General features: G+C 41.7%; 1 protein-coding gene across 1 annotated transcript; it reads left to right on the forward strand.

Annotated features, from left to right (window-relative positions):
• Positions 1-646: 646 nt before the first annotated feature.
• On the forward strand, positions 647-14,931 carry rab1ba (zRAB1B, member RAS oncogene family a). The gene is made up of 6 exons (XM_056369164.1): positions 647-940; positions 5,041-5,113; positions 5,230-5,325; positions 7,190-7,285; positions 8,102-8,233; positions 11,022-14,931. Exons 1-6 carry the CDS (start codon positions 927-929, stop codon positions 11,214-11,216), a joined length of 606 nt encoding a protein of 201 aa, XP_056225139.1. The 5' UTR covers positions 647-926; the 3' UTR covers positions 11,217-14,931.
• The last annotated feature ends 438 nt before the right edge of the window (positions 14,932-15,369 follow it).

Consider the following 15,369-nt stretch of genomic DNA (forward strand, 5'->3'; position numbering starts at 1 on the left):
TGAGTCATTAACTCAAAACTCACTATATCTCATAAGTTTGACTGAAAAAGTCAAACTTTTGACTTGCTATTTGGTCAATTATGACTAAGTATTTCATAACTGTGATGTTAATTTGGGAACAGATCTATTTTGACCTACCAGTACTTTTTGTTATTCTTAACATTTATTTTGCTTGTTTTTCTGGGAGAAATGTACTTCAGAAGCTGAGCATGGACCTGTAGTTGCCTTCTTCAGACTATAAATATTGTGTATAGTTTTCATGTATTAAGGAATAATAAAAAGTAAAAGTAAAATTTTAATTTTAAACAAATATCTATCACAAAGTGAGATTTGTACCACAGGAATACATATATTTCATGAAAAAGATTCATTTTTTATCCAGCAAAATACAACAAATTGGACTTGATAGCCCAAACAGAAGTGAAATGCTTTATCATGGAATTTTAAAATAGATATTGAGTTAACATTTATTTATATGATTATATCAATATTAACTGTCACCCAGTCCTAGCAGCTGCTTGAATAGATATTTTATAAACCAGTATGTCCTTTTGTAGTCGTTTAGTTGGATTTTTTTAATAAACTACAAATCCCAGCACTACCATAACTTATTTTTCTGTACGGACACGTCACCCTACGTCACTACCGCACCTGCGCGGCCATCTTGGACTACTCGCTAGCAACGGACACTGAACAGCAGAGAAAAAGGAGTTAATTACACCTTAACGTGACAAAACAGGGATATGTCCGCTAGAATCAAGGATATATGAAACAGACCAAACACAGAGGAACGACTAGGGGACGATAACGGAGACGGTACAGCAGCCATCTAAGTGCCTCGGATACCCAGACCTTCAAGTCATCTTTTTTGCCGGAGTAGGAAGGAAGAGTCGAGTCACCGACAGAAAAACATCCAGAGTGAAACCATGAATCCTGAATAGTGAGTTATACATTAAACTGCTCCACTGCAAAGCGGCCTGTGTCGTGTTCAGTGAAAAACTAGAATTGTATGTTAGCTGGTTTATGGGATAACCTTATGTAAATAATGCTAGGCTAACTGTCGTTAAATTTATTGGCAAATATAAGCTAGCTGGCGATCTGGTGAACAGGGCGCGGACAGCTCCTTTAATGTGTCGGGTTTTCTCTGAACGTCAGCTGACACTTCGCTCGTGCCTCGTCGTGTCGGCGGTGACACGCGACCTTTCACGGGACAAACAAAACGAACAATCCGGTGTTAAACCGGAGGAAGACGGATCATGTGATGAAACACTGCCGTAGATTAGACTGGAAACGGACAGCGTTAGCTTAACAGTAACAGTACATGAAGTAGTGACATAACAGATGAGGGATGTCTCTGACCTGTAGCCTCGATAAACAGCCTCAGCCTGCTGTTTTTTGTCTTATAGGCGTGTGCATTTAAGTTGTCCTCCTTATGGGCACAGTTGCATAATATACATACATAATTTAGTCCACACGACAGTTCACTAAATGCACCATTATTGTAACATATCTGTTTTTATCTTTGTAACATTTCAGTTTTTCGAGCAGGGAGTACTATTTTCATTATTTGTCGATTTATCTAACAGTAATGAATATGTGTAACTGTGTGGTTGGAGCCGGATTTAAACATGTCACCAATCCGATTGCTGTTGTACTTGCTGCGTAATTTCGCAAATAAAATGCCCACATTGACTCCTCTCCGTTGCGGAGCGTGTCGGGGCTAAAGACAAGTGATACGACAGGTAGCAGGTGTGTGACGGCCGACCAGCAGCCCTGAAATGAGAGGACACCGTCACCCGAATCCCCTCTGTCAGTGCTGAGAAGCACAACACATCCTTCAGGAACCCGGTCTAACTAGCTCAGCTAACACCCCACACCCTTAGCAGACAGTTTTATTTCCCTGTGTGTTTACACACACTGGATGATCTTGTCTCTGGTTAAATATGCCTTAATATTACCTACCATTACACATAGACATAGTAAATACACCTGACTGGGGCAAGTTATTCCACCATGTATTGTTAGTCTTGTAAATGGTGAAATTTATGGTTAACAATGATTTGTTAACCATAGGTTTCACCATTTACAATATGTTTACATTTACTATATATATATATATATATATATATATATATATATATATATATATGCACACAATATTAGATATTACTAATAATAATAGCTTTTTACTTCACCCCTAAATTGATAAGGACATTACCTTCCCCCCACCCCCACCCCCCTGATGGATCACTTGGCCTTGTTAAAAATCTGCACCTGGACCACAATCTGGTTTTGAAATCCCTTTATTAACCAATAATTATCTTATATCTATAGACTTGATATCTTGAAAAAGTGACTCACATGACCTATTTCAATAACATTCATAACTGCCGTCTTGTTATAAATGTACAGTCTTGGTAGACAGTCAAACAACTGAAGGCTTTTGACCGATCTATATATCATTTATTAATCATACTTACAAAAACAGTCATGATTCAGATTATCAGGCGATATCTGATCAGAGAGAAAAAAACTGATTTATCATTTGATGACAAATTGTAAGGCATTTTCCAAACCCTGCTCCTTATACATGATGAATCTCTAACAGCCCTCACCAGTGTTTTATTATTGTATTAGTATTGCTCTGCTTATTGACTTTTAGGACCAAAATGTGTCTGTAGCACCAACTACTAGACGTCAGCTTCAAATGGTCACATTCATAATCTTGTTGACATATTCTTTGATTCGATGCTCCAGATTCAAATAAAAAATTTGCCATTTAATTTGGGCAAACTAATAAAATTCCTGGGACATTGTTTAACATTGGAGGTCTTTGGCTTCTATTGGTATATGAAAAACTGTTTTTGTAGAAAAACCTGACCATCTTCCTCAAAGTAAGGTGCCAGAAAAAGTTAACTTTTCCTTCACAACCGAAACTCGGTTTTGGCACTTGTACTGAAAAGTTTTTATGATACAGAGCTCCTCTTACCTGTCAGTAATGTTGCCACAGTGACTGTTGTTAACAGGCAGGTTTAGTTTGACTTCCTGTCTCCTATCACTTATTTTAATACCATATTAGACATAAGATGGTCTTTGGACCCTCAGCATCAGGCCACATCAACACGAGCTGTAAGCTGTTGCTGTTTGGAAATGTGACCAGGGCTGATTGCAACAGTGCTACTGCAACGTTGATTGAGTGTCAGGCTGTGATACACACCATGTCTCAGTTTCCTATGACACAAGAATAGCCCTGACATTGGGTAATTCTCTACAGCTGTCTGTGCTGTGTATGAACTTCTTGTGAAGTTGTTTTCTGCTCAGTGATTGGGTGGAGGGTGTTTTTTATTATTTCAGAGAACCTGTAAGTATCAGTAATGGGCATCAGTCCTCAACAGAAAAACATGCTTATATTCCTCAAGTGTTGTTTGGCTGGAGCTCAGGTATGAGCACTAAAATCAAAAAGACCTAATCATCAGGTTAATCAGAGCCTGATTAACCTGCTGCCGGGCCCCGGGGCACAAATCAGCTGCTTGGCCTGTATTAACCCCTTCTAACCCTCCCACTTTTCTTATGCTGGAACATTTTCTCTATGGTCATATATTGAATCACAAATTAAGCATGAAACTTCATTATTGACCTGTAAACAATAATAGGAAAAAAATATATAGTCAGGCTCCACTTGCCAGCCTTTTCTGGAGCTTTCAACCACAACTGAGCTAACTGCAGCTGATGATGATGACAATGTGATACAGTTGAAAGCTCCAGAAGAAATTATGAACAGGATTTTAGGTAATATATTCAGTTAAATTACACTTATTAATTAACACTCACTAAGTCTGAGTCAGTATTTAATATTTTTCTTATTGATAACAAAAACACACAAACAGAATATATGCTACTGTCTGATTCCTCTAAGCTACAGAGCTCCATTGTTTCCCAACATCCATTGAAAACACATCAGTGAACACACATTGTAGTTTATTTAGACTCAGTCCCACACACACCGTTCTGCTGCCCCAAGTACTCACTAGAGCACCAAATGTGGATTAATTCACAGCTGAAAATAGTCCCAACAAATGCTCTATGTCCTCCTGTTTGAGTGATGTTTTCTAAAAACTTCAGTGAGCAGCAATTTTAGGAAAATAATGAGTCTTTTTATTCCTCTGTACTGGTGACAGTCAGAGCCGGAGCATTATTTTTTTCAGGTTCTCCATCTGTCAGTCCCATTCTCATGAATCCCCTGATGGAACTTCTTCAAATTTGGCACAAACATTCACTTAGATTTTGCTGGTCAAAGGGCAGGGTCACGGTGACCTTACAAAGAACTCCCAAATTCATTAACTAATTTTGACACAATTTAACTCGAAGTTCTATAGGGATGAGGTCAAAGGTCAACTTCACTATCATAATGTTCACCAAAGACTGACAATTCACCATGTGAAATAATTTAACACACCATCTTTGCAGTATCACTTATCTGCTGCTATTTTTTGTTTTTAAATATCTATCGTACATATTATACTATTATTTATCTATGTTAAGTATTTTATTCATCATTTTGCAGTTTTCTTTCTTGTTCTGTCCACTTGCTGCTGTAATACTGCAAATTTCCTCACTGAAGGACTAATAAAAGAATATCTTATCTTATCTTATCTTATTTTATCTTATCTCATCTTATCTCATCTTATCTTATCTCATCTTATGTAAAAACACTTCTGGCCATTATTCAACACTGTAACTCAGGAAGGACAGGTTGTGACCATATTTCCTGACAATTAGCTGGTTGGTGGAGGAAAATAACCATGAGATGGTGATTCTAGTTGAAAAAAATGAAACTACATATAATGACAATGACAATTAATGACAATAAGAAACCAGACCAAACATTTGAGACATGGCTTATTGTGTCAGATGGAAAAACATGTTTATACTTAGTGTAAAGTATAGTTTAGGTTCTGTACCAGTCTTTGTGTCAGACAGTCAGATTGTGTTACTTTAATCAGCTCCTCCCTGTTCTGACCTGCATTGTTTCTGTTTCAGTGACTATCTGTTCAAGCTCCTGCTCATCGGAGACTCTGGAGTAGGGAAGTCCTGTCTTCTGCTCCGTTTTGCAGTAAGTAGTTTCTCCATCACTATTGGTCTCTGAGTGTCTCTGTTCCAGCTGACTCGTCTGATGTGTCCTCTCACTGCTGACCTGACCCCGTCCTGTCCCCCCTTCTCTGCTCACAGGACGACACCTACACAGAGAGCTACATCAGCACCATCGGAGTGGATTTCAAGATCCGCACCATTGAGCTGGACGGCAAGACCATCAAACTGCAGATTGTGAGCACACACACACACACACACACACACACACACACGCGCGCACACACACACAGACAAAACCCTCTCTGTAACCCTCACCTGAGCCAGGGCTTAGATCCAACCATTGTTATCAAAACACATGAGTGTGTGTGTGTGTGTGTGTGTGTGTGTGTGTGTGTGTGTGTGAGTGTGATTATGCATTCAGACCAAGCTGTAATTGGAACCTGTTTTTAGTTAAGGGAACAGAGGGAACAGACTGTGCCACCTCAAAGACATATAGTCTGAAGCAGATGCAGCTCTGCCTCCATACATACACTCAGAGTAAACAGCACAGCCCACAGTGTACTCCTGTCTAAACACACCTGGAGATAAACGAAGGTACTGTAAGTGTACTTGTGCTTGTTGTAATTGTGCAGCCATTTAGCTGTTTGTCATTGCAGCAATATAAAACCATTCCCCTGGATCTTCCCAGAGCCACAACCTTTAAGATCCTTTAAGGCTTTGGTATCAGGTTTGTCCTTGTGTTTCAACTGTATTTACAAACTGGGACATTATAGGCTTATGTCATTAAAAGGAAACAGTGAGACCAGCTGTACCATGACACAACTGTAACTCATTTTTATACACTGTTTGTAGGCTTAATTCAGTTCAATTCAGCTTTCTTTATATAGCGCCAAATCATAACAGACATGATCTTAAGGTGACAGTGAGAGGAAAAACTCTTCTTTACCATGAAGAAACAGCAGCCTCCACTGGTTGGGCTGAGAGGAGAAAGAGGGGGGAGAAGGGGGAGGGAGAGATACCAGGAACAACTGTATGTACTGTTGTATTCAAGCACTGTCGGTCTGGTTGCAATGATAGCAGCTACAGCTGCGTGCTTGCGTATCTGCAGGAGAAATTCAAGTTTAAAATCTTTTTCACACATACACAAACTTTCTCCTGCAGATTCTTTTTACAGGTTTTAAAAAGGTTCACATTCATGAACATCACTTTACAAACTCAGAACCTTTTTGACCCTAGTCTGAGCCCATATGGTTGTTGACACTCCCATGAATTCAGGCTGAGCAGTGATGGCTGGAAGACACTACAAAAGCATCCATGTCTTTCACAGACACAGAAATAGATTAATAATAATGCTGTTAGGATTTGGCACATACCTGAAGCCTCACAGTCAACTGCCAACCACATCAAAGTTTATTTATTCTTTGTCATAAAAGCCTGAAATAGAAAACTGATAATTCCCACAAGAAGCTGGTTGGCAGATTCTGGCCAAACAAACAAAGAATGGCTGCAAACAAAAACGCAGAGGGTGAAACAAACTGTTCAGCTTCTACATTAACACAGTACATTCAACTTAATGTTCATTTCTAACTTCATCACTTTGCAGCTTTCTGCTCCTCTTTTCTACTCCTCGAATTGTTTCCCACCGCTTCTGTTATTATGGTAACATCAACAGCCCCAAAAACTTTTCACATTAAAAGCCTCCCAGAAGCTTTTCTGATTGCATTAATGAACTGAAAAGTTGTGGCTCAACTTGATCTTATTCCTGAAGAGAAATAAAAGTGGAAATGAGACACAGGTTTTCATAAATTGATATTTTAAATTGAAATGAATTTGAAGTTGTCAGACTTTTAGTCCAGATCTTCTTTCTCTTTCAGGCTTCTCAAACCTGAACCTGACCTGGTTTGTCTCAGAGCAGAAGATACTAAAACAACTTAACCAGCTGAACTTAACCTAAAAAATATTTCTTAATCTCTAAATATGCATCTAATGTCACTATAAGAAAAGAAAGATGACTGTGATGAAATAGTTGATGAACAGACTTCTAATGTTTTAATCCCTTCTGTCTTCCCCTCCCTTTGTGTCTGTGTGTGTGTCTCAGTGGGACACTGCAGGTCAAGAAAGGTTTCGTACCATCACCTCCAGTTACTACCGTGGAGCCCACGGCATCATAGTTGTATATGATGTGACAGATCAGGTGAGTCACTTTTTGATCACATGGTTTTGTGTCGTTACTTTTCTGAATATAAAGTCTGTTCAACCTTGTTCTAGTTTAAACCTTACTCTGAGCAGTTTGATTCACACCGAGGTCTGTGGCGCCTCAGAGGAAAGTGACACAGTGAAGTTCATCTTAATAAAGTGTTGTAGTGACATCAGTGTGAACCAGTAATGAGATCAGAGACTGCAGGTGGTCTGACAGTAGCTCCACACCTGCGGTAGAAGAGAGGCCCTGGAGGCCCAGTTCATTTTTTTTACTTGTTTTGTTTTCAGTAAAGCCTCACAGCTGTTTGATTTAACACAAAAAGACACACTATTTCAACACAAGTGTGTTTCATCCTAATATCAGTTTATAGATGATCCGCGTGTAACATATAGAGCCAATTTCTGATGAATATATTCATCTGTATATGACCTCAGCTTCAAATAAAGAAAATAGTTTTCAAACTTCACCTTTTAAAGTTATTAGTGACTAATTTGAAAGAATAGAATTAATGATCTTATCAGATTTTTTTTTTCGACAAATTGAAAACAAAGCCTTTTAATCAACTGTAAACTTCTGCCTCAGAAATGACCAGAGCTGAATCTCTATATTGACAGTGTGAGCAAACAGTGACCAGTGGAGCAGTGAGAGTATTTACTGCAGGGCTGCAGTGTTGGATTTCGTCCGTTTTAATAATGTTTCATTGTATTTCAGAGGAATTCTTCTTCCTGGTCACAGAGGTGTTTAAACACTTTGTAAACTGTGCTGAGCTCCAGTGTTTAGTGTCATGCTGATGTTGTTGTCTTTGTGCAGGAGTCCTACAACAACGTGAAGCAGTGGCTTCAGGAAATCGACCGCTATGCCAGCGAAAACGTCAACAAGCTGCTGGTGGGAAACAAGTGCGACCTGACCACCAAGAAGGTGGTGGACTACACAACAGCCAAGGTATGGCTGCTGTAGAGGAGCACATGTTACATAATTCCTTTAAATAATGTTCATTATAACAAATGAATGATGAGAAATTCATAATGACCTGTACCTCAGATGATAGACATAACAAATAAAGTCCAGTGCTTAATGAAGACCAAGAGCAGGTAACAAACAGGGAGGCTGGTGGTGGAACTACTTGTACTATAATGGCTCACTATAACATCATCAGTACAACAACAGTCATGCCATACTTTTTATTTTATTTTTTTTATTTCTGTAAACTGATCATCAATGAAACACTTCCTGTTTGACCGTAGCTTAACAGCGACTAAAACTGTTCAGTTCAAACTAGAGCTGCACTAGTATAATCAAAGTCACAACATGTCCAAGTGCAATGTCCAAATCACAGGAGCTGCGATGTTTTTGATGAAGGTAAAATGTGTTATAACATTGTTGTGCTTTGTTAACACCATAAGTGTTTTGGTGCTACAGAGTGATATTCTCAGATGTAAGGGAACATGATTGTTTTGGTATAAGAGATGAGGGTGATGATTAATGATGATCAGAAGAATGATTTTTTCCACATCGTGCAGCTCTAGTTCAAACTGTGTTTCTGGATGAGAAGAGAAACTAAGAGCAGCAGAGAGGTGAAAGCCTCTCTCTGATAAACAGACATCACATTCACATCCATGTGAAAAAAGGCCTCAGCCACTATCTGTGGATTTAGGGTTATACTGGTAAATTTAAATGGTGGAGAGAATGTTTTAAACTTAAAAAGTGGCTGTTAATGTTGGGTACAAACTGAAGCAGTTCAGTGTTTTGGGGGCACTCTGACTGTTTGGAACATGTTGAGTCTATAAATATGCACCTGAGAAGTGTATAGTGCTGCAGGAGCAGTGTAAGTACATAAAACTGTCCATATTGTAATGCATTGTAACTGAAGTGAATTTAGCAGCTTTCTAAAGATAAAGTCACACAGAAGCTTCAGGCTCTGATACCTGAAGATTATTGGTGTGGTGTCACTCTGGGCTTGATTTTCACAGTCCAAAGCGCATGATCTAAAGCTGATGGTGCAAATACGTTCAGAACGTGTCCATGTAATTTTTGCAATTTTAATGGTGGAAAAAACAGCTGTTCCAGGCGCATGGTTCAAACGGATTGTACTTAGTCATTTAATTATTCATGGGAGTATTTTACATGCAATTAACCAATCATGGTGCCATCTCCCATTCCCTTTAAAATCCAGGTGCACTTGCACCATGGCGGATTGCTGTTCTAACAGCACAGTGTTTCACACAGGATCAGAGAATACTTGTGGTGAGTTGATTACATATTGGCTTTGCCCCAATGGAGGGGCCACATCCTTCAGAGGGCGTGGTCTACGAAGGTGTTGACTGGTCTATGGATGATTTCCGCTTTGCGTCACCAGCTGTGCCCTCCATTGCGGTTGTGCTGCAAAGCGCGGCTCCTGTTGCCTAGCAACCTTGACACGTAACACCTAACTTTTTGTCACAGAAACTTAAGGTTTTAGGGTCATTGGTTTTAACAGTTGTACTTTTAGCTGTTGAACTGAGCTGAAACACAATACTTACATTCAGCAGTGTGATCCTCAGGCTCTCTGTCTGTGTTGTTTGCTTTCATTACTGGCGCGCAATGAATCTTGGGATAGGTTGGACCACGAAGGATCCACCTGTTGGATCCTTCATTGCCCAAGAAAAGGAAGATGGATCGCATTTGAAGGAGCCTGTGAAACGGGACAGTGTTAGCCATGCCTCTGAAGGATGACGCCCCTGAATTGGGACACAGCTAATGTCACTGACCAGTGCACCCGGCCTGAGGCAGGCAGCAGCTCTGTGCACTCTGAGGGGCAAAAAAGGGCTGAGTGAATCAACGCGCCGCACACAGTTCCACAAAGAGTTAATGCCACAAATCATAATGTTAGATATCTTTTATGTTTATTATGAGATGTGTGAATATGTTTTTGGTGTAATATGAAACTGTGGTGGACAAATTTAGTCTGTGTGATGAATGGGAAACACTGTGGCTCACTTTGCTTGTGTCTAACAGCGGCCCACCTTTGTAGGAACATGTTACTCTAACAATGCACCTTAAAATAACTGAACCACTGACTTCAGACAAGATTTTTGTTGGTCAATCACTTTCTGCTTCCTCAAGATGAGAATGCGCCTGACCTAACCTCATTTTAAGACCAGCACGCCCATGGGTGCACAGATGGGCGCAAGTGTGTTTGGAATTTAAACAACGTGGGCGCTGGAAGGGAAAATGACAACTGTGTCGGTCTGAAACTAGCAAAGACACTTGTGTTGCGCTTTGTGCCGGGTGTTAGATAGAGCCCAAAGTCTTATTCTACATGTTTCTATGTTTATGTTTTCTCTCAATACTTCCTGACTCCCCTCCTCTGTCTGTGGCCCAGTGGCTCTGACAGGACAAACATTACAACATGGCTCAGATACAGTGCTAATAGTTCATCTGTTGGTTGATCCACTTTGATGCTGTGTGTGTGTGGGTGTGTGTGTGTGTGTCTTTGTCTGTGTGTGTGTGTGTGTGTGTGTGTGTGTGTGTGTGTCTGTGTGTGTCTGTGTGTGTGTGTTTGTCTGTGTGTGTCTGTGTGTGTGTGTTTGTCTGTGTGTGTGTCTGTGTGTTTGTCTGTGTGTGTGTTTGTCCGTGTGTGTGTTTGTCTTTGTGTGTGTGTTTGTCTGTGTGTGTGTTCATGATAATGACATGTCATCCAGTGTGGTTCAGTGGTGTGAGGTGTGTGATGTTTGTTCCTCTCGTCTGGCAGGAGTTTGCTGACTCCTTGGCGATCCCGTTCCTGGAGACGAGCGCCAAAAACGCCACCAACGTGGAGCAGGCCTTCATGACCATGGCTGCAGAGATCAAGAAGCGCATGGGCCCCGGGGCCACGGCCGGCGGCGACAAGCCCAACTTAAAAATCGAGAGCACCCCCGTCAGGCAGTCTGGAGGGGGCTGCTGTTAAAGGACCCCCGTGCCTCCACCACCCTGACCATCACCTCCACTACCTTCACACTGACATCTCCCGTTCTTCTCCTTCTGTGCCCCCCACATCCTCACCATCATCCCACCATTCTGCCATAACACCCTGTAACCCCGCTCTCTGGCCCCCACCCCCTCTGTCACCCTGCCTGGCAAACAGAGGAGTAAACTGTAAGAGATTTAAGATCAGACCTGCGCACCACTCACCAAACACCAGAGAAGAGGAAAGGCAGCCAGTGTGTGAGGGAGACCCCCAGAGGACAGAGAGAAAACACATGGGTGGAGGGGGGCATTGATCTAGAGTTGAAGATGAAGTTTAGAGCTTATCTATACACACACACACACACACACACACACACACACACACACACACACACACACACACACACACACACACACACACACACACACACACACACACACACACAGTAGGAGGTGTTCCTGTGTTCCTGAATAGCAGCAGCCTCTGACTCTGACTCATCGTTGCCATTTATTGATGAGGATCCAGGGGAAGCCTGTTCACTGAGCCTCCTCTTCCTCAGCTCCATCCTTTCTCTCTTCAGGTGCGTTCAGACACAAAATGAAGCAAAATTTTACCCTCATTTGTTTAAATGTAATCGATTCACCCCAAACAGCTGTACAGATGTTAGCTCAGAGTTGCTTCCTTCCAGTTTCTCTCACCTCTGTATGTTTATTATGCGCTTACTTGTCTCTCCATTGACTTTGTATGTAACTACACGACTCTGACTTTTGCATCATACTCTGTCTGAACACACCTTTAAGTTCTCATCACGCTTCAAACAAACCAGGTCTCTCCGTGTCATCATCGTCACGGTGCTGGTCTTGGTCACAGAAGTGGAGAATAAAAAAAAAAACACCAAAGTACAAATGATTTCAGACTTTACTCTGAGCAGTTTGAGTCACACTGAGGTCTGTGGTGCTTCAGAGGAAAGTGACACAGTGAACTTAATCTTAATAAAGTGTTGTAGTGACCTCAGTCTGAACCAGTAATGAGATCAGAGACTGCAGGTGGTCTGACAGTAGCTCCACACCTGAGGTAGAAGAGAGTCGCTGGAGGCCCAGTTAATTCCACATGTGAACGTTAGAGCTGGGGTGAGGAGGAGGGGGAGGAGGGGGAGGAGGGAACTGTAACATATACTGTTTTTTCATATGTAAGAGAAAGAAATGTGACAAAATGCTGTAACATTTAGCACCGTGACCTTCTGGATGACACTAAATATTACAGTCAGAGGGCAGATAGCTCCAGATGTGGTGGTGGTGGAGGGAGGGAGATTGGGGGGGGGGGGTCTCTTAGTTAGACACTCTGACAAACAGAAGCAATTGGTAATATCCTGCATTGATCTTACAATTACTGTTTTATTATTGTTGTAGTTTTATTGTTTTTTATTTTCCATTGATGCTTCTGACGGAGACGACAGATAGTCGTTTCGCTCTTGCTTGTTTGCAGATGAAGCTGGGGTGGAGATGTGGTGTGGGTGTGTCTGTTGGCTGAGGAGGCGGGGTCTTAACAAAAGCTGCTGTTCCTTCCCTGAGGTCGACCTGTCTGTCAAACACAGTTGTTTCCTTTTGGTTCACACCTGTCTCCTCTGCTTCCCCGTGCTCCAGTTTGTGCCTCTTGTTTAGTTTTACTCTGATTCTTAAGGCCTCAGTTTACTTCAAATGAACTGGGTCATACAAAATGTCAAGTGTGTCCACCTGCTCTGAAGGGCCACAAAAAGCCTGTTGTGATGGCGAGGGGCCACATGAAGCAAACATGTCCCGGTGAAGTAAAGAGGGTTTCAGACACTTTGTTTGAAGCAAACTGAAGCCTTTAAATTCAGCCGAGGATGTTGTTTAACAGAGGAAATATCCATGATCTATACACAGACATGGACACTGGACGACCTCACCTGTCCTCTGAGAACACAGGTGTGTCTAGGTGTGATGAAGGAGCATTTTCAGTTTGTTAAAGTTGTATTTCAGCACAAAACATTTTTGACGTCCGATTTTCAACCAGCACAGACGTGCTGATAAAGTCTGTAAAATGTGGTAGAAAGCTCTGGCAGAGGATAGTAAGTGGACCTTGAGTTAAGATGTTTTTTATTACCTGACACTACAGACACATGTTGGTCAGAACCAGGAAGTCCTGTAACAAACTGGGGCTGGTAGTTTCTCCTCTCTGCTGTACGAGACGGTTACGTGAATGGATTTGTCTGTTTGCCCTGACTGCAACTGGTTGGCATAGTAACGCTGAAATCAGAGACAGGTATGAGGCTGTTTACATGGCTCTCTGCCTCAGAGTGGGGTGAGGTCTCGGTGCTGTTCCAGGGTCTCTACACTTCTGTATGTGAAGCCTTATTAACCTGAGATGCAACTTTTGACCCAGTGTGAAGAAGATCTGGAAACTGTTGTTGTTGTTTTTGTTGTTGTTGTTGTTGTAGGAAGCTGGTGACACTTTAAACTGTACTAGAGAGGCATCAGAGCTTTTTGAAGACGTCTCTCTCTCAGTTCTGTGGTGTAGTTGTTCAAAGCAGGGAGTCAGTTTGATCATGTGTGTTGTGTTTAGTGGCGTCTGGAGGTTCAGGGACTGACTGGTCCTGGTTTGCTGACCGGATATGAACTCCCTGCTCCCCCCGCCAGCAGACCATGTCACCGCAGCTCCATGACTTCCTTCAGACCCTTTCTGATGGGCCCCTCCACTCGGGCTCTGTTCCCTCTCCTGGACCTTGTCAGTGTTTCAGGTACGACGCTGCCTCGGGCCGCGATAACGCGTCACAAAGAAAATGTAGCCGCAAAAAATGCAAGTTCAGCCTCATCATCATCATCGTCATCATCATCATCTCTGCTCAGTCAGCGCTTCAGTGATCAGAGCGGAGCTCAGATGTGACGCCTCTGATCGTGTCAGTGTCGGTTTACACGTATATTTTTAGATTTGTCGAGCTGAACTGGAATGCTGTAGTTTGCTGAGCAGGAATCTCACATTAAGGGGGAGGGAAGGAAGCAGCAGTGTGTGTGTGTGGGTGTTTGTGTGTTTGTGTGTGTGCGCAGAGTGGGGAGGGGTCGTGTGTAACATTCCCCAGCTTTTCGGACACGTGTTGGTCTCCCTGCATCACGCCAGTCTCACTTGAGTAGATGCAGAACAAGCAAATTAAGTCTCACACACACACACACACACACACACACACACACACACACACACACACACATACATATATACTGGACATTTTGATGACTGATTTCCTTTTTTTTAATCTTTCTTTCAACGAGTCTTGATGTTCTACTGATTTTACTGTGCTCATTGAATACTCTACTGTGTTGTTTGGGCTGGGGGAGTATGAGGGGACACTGGGTGGGGTGGGGTGGGGTGGGGGTGGGGGGACCTTGGGGTGAGGCTTTTGCTTCTGAATGTGATTCTGATGAAACAATGCTTGACTTTTTTTCTTCTGTTCTCTTTTTGTATTGGTTTGGGTTTGTATGTCATTTGCACACCTGTTCATCGCTGTTTATTGGCTCAATAAAGACACTCACCAGGTGTTTGTTAATAAAAAGCACTGGGCGGGAACTTCCTGTCACTCACCTTCTGTCTTCTTTCTGTTCTGCTTGGCGCTGTCTCCCTGCTTAGTTTGATCATGTTTTTTTTCTGTAAATACTATAAATATATATATATATAATAAAATGATGAAAAACATCAACGTCAACATGAGAGCTGCTGTGGTATTTTTACTCACCTGTACCTGAGAGCTGAGGGAGGGGGCACTGACCCCTTATTATCCCACAGTGTCTAAAGTAATGCAACATTCCTCAACTGGTACAATGTGTTTTACCATCAATAACCTCTAAAAAAGATCTTGAATATACTAATGCAACAATAATTTTTACTTTACACAAAGGCAATGTCTTTGATGTAATTTAAAAAATTTAAATCTCAGGAAAAGTAAAAATAAAATCTCAAATTGTAGCGGCAAGTGGCAATCTGCGGGTCCTAACCGCTTTGCACTCAACAGAGAGAAGCAGCTGAATTCTAGTTAATTTTACAAATGAGCTAAAAGTCAGTCCTGGTGGCCGGTGTCATCACAGAGGCTTTTAGAGCATATTGCCTTGTAGCTGTCAGTTAAACTTTAAGTCAGTAGGACTCA

The sequence above is a fragment of the Seriola aureovittata genome, chromosome 23 (genome assembly GCF_021018895.1).
Source record: "Seriola aureovittata isolate HTS-2021-v1 ecotype China chromosome 23, ASM2101889v1, whole genome shotgun sequence".
Lineage (NCBI taxonomy): Eukaryota > Metazoa > Chordata > Actinopteri > Carangiformes > Carangidae > Seriola > Seriola aureovittata.